Source organism: Macaca fascicularis, chromosome 7 (assembly GCF_037993035.2).
Source record: "Macaca fascicularis isolate 582-1 chromosome 7, T2T-MFA8v1.1".
In the NCBI taxonomy this organism is placed as follows: Eukaryota; Metazoa; Chordata; class Mammalia; order Primates; family Cercopithecidae; genus Macaca; species Macaca fascicularis.
The window spans coordinates 24,745,113-24,761,035 of record NC_088381.1 but is presented as its reverse complement, the minus strand read 5'-3'; the positions used below and the strand labels follow the sequence as shown (position 1 = coordinate 24,761,035).

General features: G+C 40.4%; 1 protein-coding gene across 7 annotated transcripts in view; it reads right to left on the bottom strand.

Annotated features, from left to right (window-relative positions):
• SLC12A1 (solute carrier family 12 member 1) overlaps positions 1-15,923 on the bottom strand; it is a 101,535-nt gene that overhangs the window by 53,906 nt on the left and 31,706 nt on the right. For all 7 annotated transcript variants that reach the window (XM_005559483.4, XM_005559481.4, XM_005559484.4 and 4 more), the window contains exons 10-15: positions 11,453-11,537; positions 8,161-8,312; positions 6,053-6,160; positions 5,609-5,732; positions 3,371-3,472; positions 1,217-1,372 (exon numbers count right to left, since the gene is read on the bottom strand). In XM_005559483.4, the coding sequence (XP_005559540.3) occupies positions 1,217-1,372; positions 3,371-3,472; positions 5,609-5,732; positions 6,053-6,160; positions 8,161-8,312; positions 11,453-11,537 (727 nt within the window). The remainder of the gene's footprint in view (positions 1-1,216; positions 1,373-3,370; positions 3,473-5,608; positions 5,733-6,052; positions 6,161-8,160; positions 8,313-11,452; positions 11,538-15,923) is intronic.

Below are 15,923 nucleotides of genomic sequence, written 5' to 3'. Positions count from 1 at the left end.
CTTCTTCAATTGATTAGCCTGTGCCATCTTCCTGTTGCTCACAACATCAGATTCTTTGGCATGACCTTTAAGTTTCTTATTTATCTGGCCCCCCATCACTCTTCCCGGCTCCCTCTGTGATCCTTCTCCCCATCACTCAGGAACCTTCTGTGTGTTGAAGGCCTTGAGCCTTCCCAAATATGCCGCCCCGCACTTGTATGTGTCCTTACTGTCATTCATACTTCACCTTCTGCCCAGAATACCATTCCCCGACTCTGATTAACCAAACCCCAGTTGCTTGCTTTTTTTTTTTTTTTTTTTTTAAAAAAAAAAACTTACTTATTTATTCATTTAAAAAATATTCATTAAATGTCCACTGAGTGTTTGACTCTGTGAACATAAGTTAGGAACCAGAAAGTTTTCCTGGATAACTCCAAAGTTAATCCTTCCCTCCCCTTTTCTCAGCAATTTGCTCATATTACTCTCATAGTGGTTACTATTTTGTATCATAATTAATTCCTTAAGTGTGACTCTGTGAACTCCTTGAGCACAGGGACTATGTCTAATTTATCAGGACATCAGAAACAAAGTGAAGTAATGGAAAGCTTGTCGGGTTGGTTTGGTATCATACACGTGCTGGTTATATGGTCAGATCCATCACATCCTGATTATTACTTTGGTAAGTAGTCAACTCTTTGAACCCCAGTTTCTTCATCTGTAAAATGGCACTAACAGTATTGTGAGGATTGAATGAGTGCATGGTATATAACAGGTGTTCAACGAGGTTAACTATTGCTATTATTATTATTATTTGAGATGGAGTTTCGCTCTTGTTGCCCAGGCTGGAGTGCAGTGGTGTGATCTCAACTCACTGCAACCTCTGCCTTCTGGTTTCAAGCGTTTCTCCTGCCTCAGCCTCCTGAGTAGCTGGGATTACAGACACGTGCCACCACGCTCGGCTAATTTTTGTATTTTTAGTAGAGATGGGGTTTCACCATGTTGACCAGGATGGTCTTGAACTCCTGACCTTGTGATCCACCCTCCTCAGCCTCCTGAAGTGCTGGGAGCACAGGCGTGAGCCACTGTGCCCAGCCCCAACTATTGTTACTATTATATTCCATGATATTATTAATATCCTCCTTACATATGCCTCACCTAAGCACATAAAAATGCTTAATAAATGAGCAGTTAGAGAGTGATTTGGAAACCCTATTCCATACAGTCCTTATTATCTTACCTGGCTTCTTATAAGTCACATAGACATAGAGGAAGAATTCAATGACATAGGTGATGACAGCTGCCCACCAGTTGATGACAAACATGACTGCACAGCACAAAACAGCTCCAAAAAGAGATACCCACATGTTGTAGATTCCATACGCAGGTCTCCATCCTGAAAATAAAATATGCAGAAGGAAAACTTCCACTCTACTACGATCATGCCACCGACTATTATAAGAATGCAGGTAACGTGCCTTTTTCGTGACATAAAGAATCAGAACTTTTAGGTCAATTTCCAGGCTCTGTGCTTATTTTCCTATGATCTTGGGTCCCTGGTCTATGAAGATGGTACTTACACCAAACAGAATGCTGTGAAGTTTAGGAAATGTTAAGCATCTGAAAAATGTGCCATTCAGGACCCTCCATACTCCATGCTCCTGACCGTCTTCCCAAACTTCCAAACCTTAAGCATCTGGTATTTATGCCATCAGGAGCTGAAAAGAGGCAGGAGGAATGGGAAGAGTGGGATCTACTAGGTGGGGAGGAGAAAGTTCTTGGTTGTCCGAGAAAGAAAAAGTGAAGAAAATGGGTTTTTTGCTCCCATGGAGAAGGTGGAGTAATCATCAAGACTCAATCTGCTTGACTTCCTGGTAGCTCTTCCATTACCCTAAGAGGACAGTGTTTGCCTTTTCAGAAATAATAATTGATGAATAAATCAGGAGAAATGGCTTTTTAAACTCAATGGCTAGCAAAGGCTTCTGAAACCCAATGTGTTAATATGTCATACATTTTGCAATGAAAATATTTCTCACAGTGTGCACATGCATGGGGGTTTTCTGTGTTCTCTTAGTTTCCTGAAATGGAAGCAACTGGAAGACAGTATGGACAGGAGGGAAAAGCTCTGATTTGAAGGGCACCTTTTGTTAATGAATGGGGTACGTTTTAATATAGGAGTTGCCAAAACACAACAGAACTTTACGTGTTTGGGAGCAATTTCCTAAATGGCCACAAGATGGACATAGCACTGCAAGAACATCATTGAAAATAGCCTTTTTTTCTCTGAGTCTAGCTTCCCGTCCCCCTGTGTGTGTGTGTGTGTGTGTGTGTGTGTGTGTGTGTGAGAGAGAGAGAGAGAGAGAGAGAGAGAAACAGACAGACAGACAGACAGACAGACAGACATTTTCTGGGTTTGTGTATCCATGTGTCTCCCTCTATATGCTTTTCTATATTTTCCTCTCTCTCTCCCACTCTTTCCCATTCTCCTTTTCACTCTTTTCCCTGGCTGTCTACTATTTCACCTTATTTGTCAAAAGTGGCCATAACATGGCATGGAGTCACACATTTCTGTGTTAACAAAACACACAAAGAAACAGAAAGTCCTCTGCTACTTTCTGTAGCCTAGTATTCATTAGATTAAGGTTGGTCTTCCATCTATATTTTGTCTTATTGGCAGCAAGTTTTCCAAAGGAGGCTTAATATCTTGTCAGGCCCTGAATGAGTGGAAATGTGTTTATATATCCAGTAAAAGTTCTCAAGGTGGAGATCTTTCTGAAGGTAGGTAATGACAAGTCTCTATTCTGGTAGGAAGGTAGAAGAAACTGTAGTGGACAATGAAAGCAAAGAAGAGGTGAGGAGTAACTAGAAAGGGGAAGGCTCTTTGGTGTGAAATTTTGAACAACTTTAAACCACAGCTCAAAGGGTGCACTGATGCCACCAGCATCAATGCAGCTTGTCTACATTGCCTCCACTCAGCAGGTAATTATGGGAACTACTCATCCTTCTCTTCTGCACCATGGGCAGGAAACAAATTGATAGTTAGGAAGTTTCAAATATATACATTAATTCCACTTCTGTGGTCACTTTCACCCTGGAAATAAATAGTGGTGTTTTTCTACTGCTGAAATAAATGTGGTTTCTCTTGCAATGAATAATTTATTGCCACGAGAGAAAATTGACTTTACGGTTGGTCAAAAAGGCCATTGCTCAAATGATTCTTTTTCTATTTCAAAACTCATCCCCAAACTCACCAAAATAAAGTAGATTACGCTTCCCACTAGGATATAAGGAAACATATAAACACAGATTGAACACTTTTCACTGACTTATTTCGTTTTATTGAGACAAACTAACTGTTTGCTTAGGCATATTTTAGTTTTGGAAGTCAGCTTACCTGGAGATTTGGCATAAGAGGCATGGAAGCAGGAGAAATTAATAAGTGCATATGAGGCCAGGAAAAAGTTGGAGATGATGGGAGCAATGGTGTTGAGTTCCGCTGTAAAAGTAACAGAATTGAACATGTACGTATGAGTGATGAGACCAGGGGCTGAACAGCTGTTACAGCCTGGAAGCTTGACTTTATTTGGAAATTGAAAACATAGCGAGCATCTGTCAAAGTTTAAGAAGTTAGTCATTTTTCTTTGGGGGATACATATTTACTCTTAGCTAGGGTTTCTATAAAGTAAGAAATAAAAAAGTCTACCAATCAGAAAATAGACAATTGAGACCCCTACCTACAAAATGTTCAAGTGGCAATGGGTAGGTGTGGGACTGGGCATACAATTAACTCCCCTGCAGCTTTTCTGGAGGCATCTAATCCTGTGTTCTTTAACTGTTATGTATGCAATAAATAGGCTCTGCAGGATATTAGTTAAATACCAGTGCACCGAAAACTCCCTAGTGGAAATCTCCCTGCATAGACCCAATATGTGTTCTCTGATTTTCAGGACTCTTTGTCATTCATACCTTTTCCACATCTCTAGAGAGTTCTGCCTCTCAAGGCTAGCCAAATATATTATTATTATTATTATTATTATTATTATTATTATTTTGAGATAGAGTCTAGCTCTTGTCGCCTAGCCTGGAGTGCAATGGCACAATCTCAGCTCACGGCAACCTCTGCCTCCCGGGTTCAAGCTACTCTCCTGCCTCAGCCTCCCTAGTAGCTGGGACTATAGGTGCCTGCCACCATGCCCAGGTAATCTTTGTATTTTTAGTAGAGACAAGGTTTCACCATGTAAGCTGGGCTGGTCTTGAACTCCTGACCTCGAGTGACCCGCCCACCTCAGCCTCCCAAAGTGCCGGGATGAACAGGCATGAGCCACTGTGCCTGGTCCAAAAATACTTTTGCCTCAGGAGTAAATATCTGGTATGATTTAATTCCAGTTGGATTTTTTACTGGGCAATACAAGAAAAAATATAGAGACATCATCCTTTATCTGAAGGTCAGACACCTATCACCCTCAATGATGCAAATGATGCAATGGTGCAAGTGATGCAATGATGCAAATGCAGGCAGCTGGGTGTGATTCTGGAACATGGATACTGACAAGAAAGTAGGCAAAACAGCTGCCATGATGCTTATGCGTGGAGCCAATCCACTTGTTCTGAAAGAATGATTTTAAATGATATTATCTAACGTATACAAGACTTTTAAAACTTTGGTTGCTCACTCACTTAAATGCAGCACGAGGCAATGATTTGAGATCTTAAAGGCTAAATTACATAATTGAAACATCTCCATGTGAAATCACTTTTAAGTTAATTTTTAAAAATCTAACAAACACAGAGAGTTACAAATGCCCTTCTTCAGCCTCATACAAATGCTATGAGGATTCATGAATTATAGTCCCTTCCTGAGTTCAACATGTAATGATGAGGAGCCCTCATTGCTTGGCACTGCCGTGCTGAAGAAGTCTCTGCCCGCCTGTGTGTGGCTCCCAAAGTCCTCTGCCTTCTGCTGCTTTTCCTCTGATATGCTCATCAGCAAAGGTGAGGCCTTAGGGAGGAGTGAGACATGCGCAAGTTTAAGTTGATGAATGTGCCTCTCCAAGATTATGTAGCTGTTTCTATATCACCTGGGGAGAGGAAACCAAGATTATAGTCTAGGTAAGTGGTTCTCAAATACCAGTGGTCTACTTGAAATGTAGACTTGTGAAATGTAGACTCCTTACCCTCAGAGAGTCTGACTCAGTTACTCTGGAATTGGGCCTGAAGTCTCCGCACTCGCCCAAACACCCCAGGTGATTGCGATATAGATGCTCAGTGGACCACATTCCCAGAAACACTAACAGGCAATTCAATTCTGCTAGCTGTCAGGTCAGTAGTTATGGCAGCTGGGGGAGACTCTAGATTTAGACAGTTTCAGGCAGGTGGGAAGAAGGATTCAGCTGCCTTTGGTTGGATGGATTTCGAACACTCAGATTCAAAGAATAGATTAAAATTCAAAGTCTACCTCGAGTTCCTCAAAGGCCCTCTACACACAAGGATTTCTCATTTCCTTCTTAGATGCCAATATTCCCAAATGGGATCCTAAACATGAAACGGGTAATTTTTCAAACTAAAAGGAAAGCCCTATGAATAATCAGAAGAATTCTTTGGTTTTCAATCAAAACAAGAAAACTTTACAAACCAATAAGAATAAATGCCATGGCTATAAGAAAAGTGAGAATATATCCTCTCAGGGGTTCATTGTTTTTCCCATATCCCTTTGCAAAAAACTGCAGAGCTTTGTAGATGTTGTCCTTGCACAGAGCCTAATGGAAAAGAAGAGAAGACATTTGTCATTTATAGCTATGCACAGTCATTTTCTCTAGGTGATTCAAACGGGAAGATTTGGGGAAAGATTAAGTGATACACAGGATCAGGCACAAGTTAACACTGCACTTTATCATTCTTTATATTATTTGAATCGATCTTGACTATATGGCAGACATAGTACTTGAGCCAGATGCAAACATTAACTGTTTCAGAAAATGATGGAAAATGATTGCCAGTGAGAATGAATATTTCAGCTTGCTTCACATTCTGTGGAAACAGCAATAGGGAGAAGCACAAGCTGTTGTGCTTGTATTACCTGGAACACTTTGGGTGCGCTGACAAGGGAAGCCAGGGCGGAGGAGAGCGTTGCAGAAAAGATTCCCGCAGTGATGAGGGGGCCAAACCCTGATACCATGCTCATGACCTTGGGAAGAGAGGTACAAGTGAGGAGACTTCCTGTGATTTGGAATCTATTTCATAAGCAAATTGCTTTCAGCTAGATTTTTTCCCCCTGCTTCTTTCTCACTTTCACATTCTTGTTTGTTTGTTTGAAACAGAGTCTCGCTCTATTGCCCAGGCTGGAGTGCATTGGCACGATCTTGGCTCATTGCAACCTCTGCTTCCTGGGTTCAAGCAATTCTTGTACCTCAGCCTTCCGAGTAGCTAGGATTACAGGCACCTGCCACCACGCCCCACTAAATTTTGTATTTCTAGTAGACACGGGATTTCACCATTTTGGCCAGGCTGGTCTTGAACTCCTGACCTCAAGTGATCTGCCCGCCTCAGCCTCCCAAAGGGCTGGGATTGTAGGCATGAGCCACTGTACCTGGCCCATTCTCACGTTCTTAATTTTATTTTTTAAAAATAGAAATGGCCTTTTTGGTTATTTATAAGATAATAAATGCTCACCGCAATATATCCAGAAGATACTGGACAAAATAAAGAAGGAAATGGTTTCAAGGATTTTGACATTTTCCCCTCTGTTCTTTGTGGCCATATGTTTCTTTGATGATGGGGAATTCTATCCAGCAGAAAGCAGTATTTTAATACGGTTTGGGGAGGGGCTCAGCTGTTTACTAGTCTTTTTACAGCCGTTAACCTTTCTTCTTCCTGCACACAGAGGCTTTTCAGACCTTTGCTATTTCTGTGCTCATTAAACATAATTTTAGATCTGAGACATGATGTGATTCTATCAATTTAAGTCATATTTTGGAATAATGACTTCAGTTGAGTTAATTTCTCTTTGTGGGTTGTTAAAACAGAAGAGTGAAGCTTTCACGACAAATTTACTTCTCCCTCTGCTCACCAATCATGCAGACAAATTAATAGGTTTAAAGTCCTACAGCTTTCCTAACTTCCATTGTTACTTCCCCCTTATTTACCTTCCCTCTGGCACTCACAATTTCTCTCTTAGCCTTGTCTTCCAGGCTCTCCAGGGCCACCTCAAAGGCTTTGTCTAAGCTGAAGGCCGTATATGAAATGCATTCCAAGATTTCTCAATGAACTTAAAACAGAACTATCATTTGACCCAGTAATCTCTTTACTGGGTATATATTCAAAAGAAAATAAATCATTCAACCAAAAAGATACAGGCACTTGTATGTCTAGTGCAGCACAATTCATAATAGCAAAGACATGGAATCAACCTAGATGCCCATCAGTGGTGGACTGGATAAAGAAAATGTGGTACACGTACACCATGCAATACTACACAGCCATGAAAAGAATAAAATCATGTCCTTCACGGTAACATGGATACAGCTAGAGACCATTATCCTAAGCAAATTAACACAGGAACAGAAAACCAAATACAACATATTCTCACTTATAAGTAGGAGCTAAACATTGAGTACTCATGAACATAAAGTGGCAACAAGGGACACTGGGGACTACTAGAGGGGGGACAGAGGATGGCAAGGGTTGAAAACTAGCTATTGAGTACTATGCTTAGTACCTGGGTGAACTACTTACAATGAACAGAGGCTACTTGTTGTAATACCCCCAAATCTCAGCATCACACAATACACTCATGTAACAAACCTGCACATATAGGATACTCCCCGAATCTAAAATAAAAACTAAAATTATAAAAGAAAGAAATACATAACAAGTGCTAACTAACCTAAGTTCCTTTCCACCATGAAATCTTGCACAACTGACTGGAAGACACATAGTGCCAGGAGATGATCTCTCCCTGGTGATGCAATTCATACGACTGCCTATTGTCTCTGACCACAGGAAATGTAACATAGGATTCGCTACCATGTAATGCCTGTATGACTCCTTTCCCTCCCACATGAATCATTCCATGCTGGATTCTTATCAGCCAGTAATCAATCAGTTGCAGATTCAGAAATCTTACTCTATGTGACATTCAAAAAATGAAAATAATGGCAATGAACATTTTTCAATTTTGCTTCAAACCTGGAAATTGTTCATCAGTCCGTACTGACATGGTTCATGTCGACATCTTGAGAAGTCATAGCCCAACCCACATGCTGCTGAACCATTGCAGTTCATCCCAGAAATGATGGTGTCATTCATGTTCCCGGTGGCATCTCGGACCACACAGGCCCCTGTGGAAACAACCGTGGCTTGTTATTTCTTTATAAGGTTCTGGTCCCCTAGGGTTTTCTTCTGAAAACATAGTTTACTTTGAGTCTGCAAAGGTCCATTTCTTAGCCTCTGTTCACTGTGGGTAGTTCTTGATAACTGGAGGCTCCCATCTGCTGAGCCCTGGGGTTTCCCCTTTTCTGTAACAGGCTGCCATTTCAACTGCCTGTGTGACTTAGATTTGAGTGGTAAGAGACTTGGGAGTTGACATTCAGTCTTAATTTCTTATCTCTTAAAACTTGCATGGTAGCCCTTGGTACATAACACATACTCAATACATATGTCTGGCTTAGTACTAACGACTGGATGTTTTTCAAGTAGAAGGATTTATTTCCTCATCTGCAAGAGAGCCAAGGGGTGGCATTATGGAATTCTATTATAGCGATTAAGAGAACGCAGCCCCTCTTTTCAACTAATGATATTCCTTGCATAATTTATAAAACAGAGTTATAGTTCCACATTATATGCAGTTTTAATGGTTTAAACAGTAAAGGAAATGTTTTAGGATAAAATATTCAGATTTCCTAGGCAATGGTCAAATAATATTGATCTAGTATCTATCTTAGTTGATCTATTCCATTATTTTCATGCATTTGAGTGTATCTGTCATTTTCTACTATAGCATTCTATGATGAACATCTTCGTGCATAAACTTTTTCTTCTAGGATAGATTCTTAAAAATAGAATTATGGTCATTTAAAAGACTGCTGATATATATTTTAATCACTGGCATTCCCTTATGATTTTTTCTAACTAATCTTTGCCGTGTTTTTGATAGGATTTTTGAAATATATGAATATATGTGTGAAGTATATATAAACTTTTCTGAACTACATGAAGGATAAATACTTTACAAACTAAATGCCAACCAATAAAACTGCTTTGGTTTTCAAACTCTACCCAGGGTGGATTCTCATGCCTTGCTAATAATACCTTTAAGACAGGTCCCAGAGACAGGAATAAATGTGATTCTTGGCCATGGAATCCACATTCTTTGAATTTGGGAGACTTAAAAATCATAGACTCTTTTTTGTTTGTTTGTTTTTGTTTTTGAGACAGAGTCTCGCTGTGTTGCCCAGGCTGGAGTGCAGTGGCACGATCTTGGCTCACTGCAACCTCTGCCTCCTGGGTTCAAGCAATTCTCTGCCTCAGCCTCCCAAGTATCTGGGATTACAGGCGCCTGCCACCATGCCCGGCTAATTTTTGTGTTTTAAGTAGAGACGGGGTTTCACCCTCTTGGCCAGGCTGGTCTTGAACTGACGTCATGATCCACCCTCCTCGGCCTCCCAAAGTGCTGGGATTACAGGTGTGAGCCACTGCACCCGGCCAATCATAGACTCTTTTATCTGAAAGAGCCATTTAAAATAATCAATGAGGGATCCTTTTTATCGTAGTCCTGAGAGGTAGCCTGCCAGCTTCTACTTGAACGCTTGAAATTATGGATGTCAATTACCAAGTCAAACTATCCTTTCATATTTTACCTGTTTGCATTGTTCATTTATGTTGAACTGAACTCTTTGAATCATGTATTTTAACCTCTGCATAACAGATCTCTCAAAATTCCCATGAAGCCAGGCCATGAGTCGTTATTTGTACTAATGACAGGACATTGACTCCATGACTGTCCTTCTCCTATGCTGGGCAAGTGTAGAAATGTATATTTTTCCATCCATTCGGGGCAAAACTTGAAGGTCTGAAATCAGGTCTATAACTTTACTCATTCTCTCACTTTAACTGTAATAAAAAAGAAAACCACTAGGGAAATTTAACTTTAGTGGTTTCAATGTCATTTAAAAATGTGTTGATTTCCTAAGGCACTGAAACAAAAAATCTCTTTACATGTAACTACACTTGGACATGCCCTAACAATACATTTATCTACCTATTTATTGATTTTTGACACATGGTCTCACTCTGTTGCCCAGGCTGGAGTGCAGTGGTGTGATCACAGCTCATTGCACCCTTGACCTTCCAGGCTTAAGCAGTCCTCCCACCTCACCCTTCCCAGTAGCTGGGATCATAGGTATGTGCCTCCACGCCCGGCTAATTTTTTATTTTTTGTAGGAATGGGGTCTCTCTATGTTGCACAGGCTAGTCTTGAACTCCTGGGCTTAAGCAATCCTCTGGCCTCAGTCTCCCAAACTGGGATTACAGGCATGAGCTACTGTGCCCAGCCCCGACAATACTTTGAACAAAGTTATCAGATTTCCTCAAACTAGAGACAATGAGACAGGGAAGGATTTAAGTTCATTTTTTTTTTTTTTAATCTCCAGAAGCCAACTGTAGGTACATGCACCTTCTCAATTTCTCTTATAGTAAGCGGAAGAGGACTGTGACGTACCCTTTGGCTTCATGGTGGTCCAGCCTAGAGCTTTTTCCCCTGTTGTACACGGAAGACAGTTTTCTTCTCTAAATGTTGAGAAACCTCTTCCTTTCCTACTATGCCAAAAGTATGAGGCAGCCCCCAACCAGGAGGAGGTGTGACTGTAGGCAGCAGGTGGAACGAAAGTCAGCCTCAGGAACAGCAGGTAAGTACACATATTTTCTGTTCACTGAGCAATGTAGGGGCTGGCCGCCCACACTGCCAGCAGCTGGGTCTTGTTCTGATATGCTGCCAATTGGTGACGGTGACATTTCCATATTAAGGATAGCAGTGCAAGGATGAGACACAGTCACAAATTCCACATCTTTCATACTTTCCTAAGGCTGTTTTTAGGTTTGAATGGTTTTGTTTTTCACTTCTTTTCTCTATTCTGTTTCTCTCCTGCCTCCTAGAACAAGGGAAGTGTGTGCTGGAAGTGGTGGCCTCCTTAGCAGTGGGATTATCATCAAGGGTAGTAAAATGGGACCCTCTTTGTGTTCAGGTAGAATGACAACCTGATTAGCTTTATTCTAGCCCTGACCCAGAGATGCCTGTATTACAGCTTAATTGCATTCAAATCCCTAAAGTGTCCAAATCATTAACATTAAGGTACCAAGAAGGGAATTAAAATGGTTGCCTTTTAAAAAGCTTTGTATTTATGCTTCATTGAAAGCCCACTAGATGTGAACAACTGGATCCCTCGTAATTCTGACATTCGAACACTAGAGACGTACCACTTACCTACACAAATTGCAACCCCTAAGTATACAACAGTGGTGATGAAAATGGCCAGCATGGTTCCTCTGGGGATGGCGTCTTGGGGATCCTTTAAAAAAATAATGTGGAGGTAGAAGAATACAGAGCAGAATAAGAACCATAGATCACTTGGAGTTATTTTCGCATTTTCAGATTTTTAGGCTACCCATCCTGAGGCAAGTTCTAAGAAAAGATCAAGCAAATGGCAAGTTGATAAGCTCGAGCTTTATTTTAGACAAAGACAAGGTGTGCAGAGTGAATAAAGAAATCTGTAAAACTTTCAGCGGAACAGAAGAGATCTCTAACTGTCCAGAAGGAAGTTTCTCTAGAAAAGTATAGTAGGTAGTTCACTCACCAAGGCCTCATCCTTCTCTTTATCTCCTATGAATGTCATTTAGATGTATTACATCTTGAATTTGTAGGGGAAAACATACAAACATATCTGGCATGTTGATAATATCTCTGTATGTATTTGTTTTATACTGAGCTTAAGCTTGCCTTTAAAAAAATCACTTTTGACTGAGTGAAAAGGATGATCTACTTACTAAATTCTTCAATCCCTTAAATTCCCTATTTGAAATCGAGTTCAGAAATATCTGCAATGGGAGATATTTAATTTCCATAAGCAGACATAAAGAAAGAGGCAAATTCAAGCTTATACCAGAAAATGGGCTTTTCTCTTGCTTATAAGTGTATATACATTCACTAAGTTGATTTCACATCATACTTAATTTACCATTTTATATCCTATTTGGGGGGCATAAATCATATAAAATCAATTTTTAAGTAGCATATTGAATTGTATTCAACTCAACTTAATAGAGATTATTAAATAGAAATTTTAATGTCTTCACTTTTACAGGACAGGGCCTGGCACAGAGTAGGAGTCAATAAATATTGAATTGAAGAAGGCACAATATCAGCAGGTATGAGTCCCCCAACCAGAGCACATTAGACTCATCAATACAAATAAGCAATCACTGCAGTCAAACAAAGTTTGTGCTTTAAAAAGAAAACTAAAATGTGCTGAACGAGTCCGTCAAAAAGGTTATACATAGTGAATGTAGACTCACTTGACAACTGAAAGTCACAACTGAATCAAGCAAACCTCCCCCACATGGCAGTAAGCTGGCCCTGTGGAACCACTCTGTGATCATTAATTCCTCCGCACTCTTCTAGGAGTATCTGCACACAGGGTTTGTTCTGACACGTACATACCCAGTCTCTTCCTTCCAAACTATTGTCTTCAGTGTGGCAGGTGTATGAAATGGGGCAGTGCACAGAAGGAAAAAGAAGGCAGTCATGACTATGATGGGGCCTACTGAATACCCTAATTTATGTTATCTTCCCAAATTTATTTTATTGATGAAGAATTTCTTGAGATCTGAGTAAAATGTAAAGAACTGACAGTGGGAAAAACAGAAAAATATATATATATAACATTTATGCATATTTATTTATATATATATATGGATAACAGATGTGAAGATGGAAGGCAGTCTTGTACCTAAAACACAAAAACTTAGTTTTTGGCCAGGCACGGTGGCTCACGTCTGTAATCCCAGCACTTTGGGAGGCCAAGGCGGGCGGATCACCTGAGGTCAGGAGTTTGAGAGCAGCCTGGCCAACATGGTGAAACCCCATCTCTACTAAAAATATAAAAATTAGCTGTGCATGGTGATGTGTGCCTGTAATCCCAGGTGCTCAGGAGACTGAGGCACGAGAATCACTTGAACCTGGGAGGCGAAGGTTGCAGTGAACTGAGATTGCGCCACTGCACTCCAGCCTGGGCGACAGAGTAAGACGCTGTCTCCAAACAAAAAAAAACACCCCACAAACTTAGTTTTTATTTGCAACTATCTGCTACAAGCTCTAAAATGACTTAACAGAAGTCACATGAGAGTCGATCATGACTCTAAGACATTATTATTTATTTATTTATTTTGACATGGATTCTTGCTCTGTTGCCCAGGCTGGATTGCAGTGGCTCAATCGTGGTTCACTGCAGCCTCAACCTTCCCGTGCTCAAATGATCCTCCCACCTCAGCCTCCCAAGTAGCTGGGATGATAGGTGTGTGCGACCCTGCCCAGCTATTTTTGTGTGTGTGTTTTGTAGAGACAGGGTTTTGCCATGTTGCTCAGGCTGGTCTCAAACTCCTGGACTCAGACAATCGCCCACCTTGGCCTCCCAAAATGCTGTGATTATAAGCATAAGCCATCTTGTCTAGCCATGATCCCAAGACATTAACATGTAAATCTGGATGCCAATATATTAGTGTATGATTAGATATTCACATTGTCTGGTCTGGCTAGCTTCTCCTTAGATAGGGCTCAGGAGGACTTTGACAAATTATTGATTTTCACTTGAAATGTAGTTTCCATCCAAAAGCAGTAACCCAAAACCTAACCTTCTTTATCTTTTTTCATTAGACATTTTATTTTTCCTTAGGACAGAATGCAAGCAATCTATTAGATCCCTGCTTTCTCAGTATGTCAACCACATCCTAATTTTGCTTCTCTGAAATCACTTCTTGATTAGACTTGGGTATTTTCTAAATCTTCTCCCTGGTACATATTTAAAGATCATCTATTAGTGCGTTATTAGCAAATGTAAGGTTCTGGATTTGTCGCATGCCCTTGTGCCTGTGAGCTTCCTTCCAGAGGAGGATTCTGAGGCTGTGAGTAGAGATCAGGACCCTGCCTACCCTATAGTGTGTAAACAGTAAATGTTTCCTAAATTGAACTGAATCCATTATGTTTTATTTCTAGGTTCACTTTCAAAGAGAAATAATATCTATAAGTACTGACGTTTCCTCCCCATTTCCCAACATATTGTCACCTCCCAGAACTTAACATGGTTGGCCCCTCCGGCTTGTGACCACGTTATTACTTCTCAAAGCATTCTCCTCTCTTGATTTTCATGACCCCACTGTCTTTTGATTTCTCCTGCTTCTTAGCTCTGTCTCTTTTTTCTTCATGGACTTGCTTTTTACCATTAATACTTTGAATGTCTGTGTCTCCCTGAACGCTGCCTCAAACCTCTTCTCTCTCCCCTTTTGCACATACCTGCATTAACTCATCCATGCCATGGCTGCCAGTCCTGCCCTAGCTCCTTTCAGAGCTCCAGACTCATACATCTAGCTACCCACTCACTAGACATCGCCACCCCATGTCCTTCTGCCATTTCAACCTCAATAGACAAATGTGAGCTTCCTTTCCTCATCTACTATACTGTGGAATCAATTCAACAGGTTACCGCCAGCATTAAAAGAATGCAATAGAATAGAACTGATGTGAGAATATCAGAAGGCATTGCTTGTAATAAAGTAGAGAACCATTTGGGGAAAATTTTCTAAGTGTGCACTTGGTTGTGATATATAATGTTTTCTTACAGTGGGTCATAGTAAAAAACATTTTTTTTTTTCTATTTCTTCTCCTAACTCTAACAAAAGCTGGTATCTTTGGTTCTTTTCCTCTGCATGGCCTTAAATCAGGCCCATGTTGTCTTTTGTCCAGACTATTATGATAGTCTCTAATTGATCTTTCTGCCTCCAGTCTTCCTGCCTATTACACCCTTTCCCCACCTTCCAAACCACCCTCCACAAGCTGTTAGCAGGCTCTCTATACAACACATATTTGATCATGTTACTCCTTTGTCTAACCTCCTTAGAATCTCCAGCTAGTTTGGGGATAATATCCAAACTCTACTGTCTGTAGTTTAGAGGACCCCTGAGTTCTGTATATAGTAAAAGTATATAGTATATAGTAGTGTATGTGTTAAAAGTTAAACTTAATTATAAAATCATAAAAGTATTTTTAAATAAAAAGAATGCAACATTCTACGATAATGTTATGACCATGTATGCCCCCAAAGTCCTAACAGGCCATTGTTTGTAGTTCTTTACATGTGAACTCAGAATCAGAGATAGCTCAGTAGAGGCTGCTAAATAAATAAAAACTTCTTCACTAACATAACAACCCTAAATCAAGTTAACACTTATTTTGAAGGGGGAGGAATTTGAAGTCTTGTCTTTTCAGACAGAAATAATATCTTCTCTTTCTTTGCTTACTCCCAGAGTACTTAGGGCACATAGAAAATTCTTTATAAATATGTTTCTTAACATATTAATGAAGGATGACATACGCTACTCTGCACATAAAATAATTCTCAGTAGCAGCATCTTTCTCGGTGCCTTTTTACACCCCATTCCTTCCGTTTCAAATGTTCCTCTCTTCTTTGTCCTGTTGGCAAACTCCTGTTCATCCCTCAAAACCTGGATTGAGTGTCCCCTCTTCTGAAAGTCTTCCTTTACTTTTGAGGGGACAGGCAATTGCTGCTTCCTCTTTCCTTTGCACTTGATTCTACTCTTGCTTGTTCTAATTCATGTAAGGGAAGTCTGTCTCCCCCTTCGACTTTGAGCTCCTTGAGGGACAGGTGAAGCTCCTTGCTTCTCAG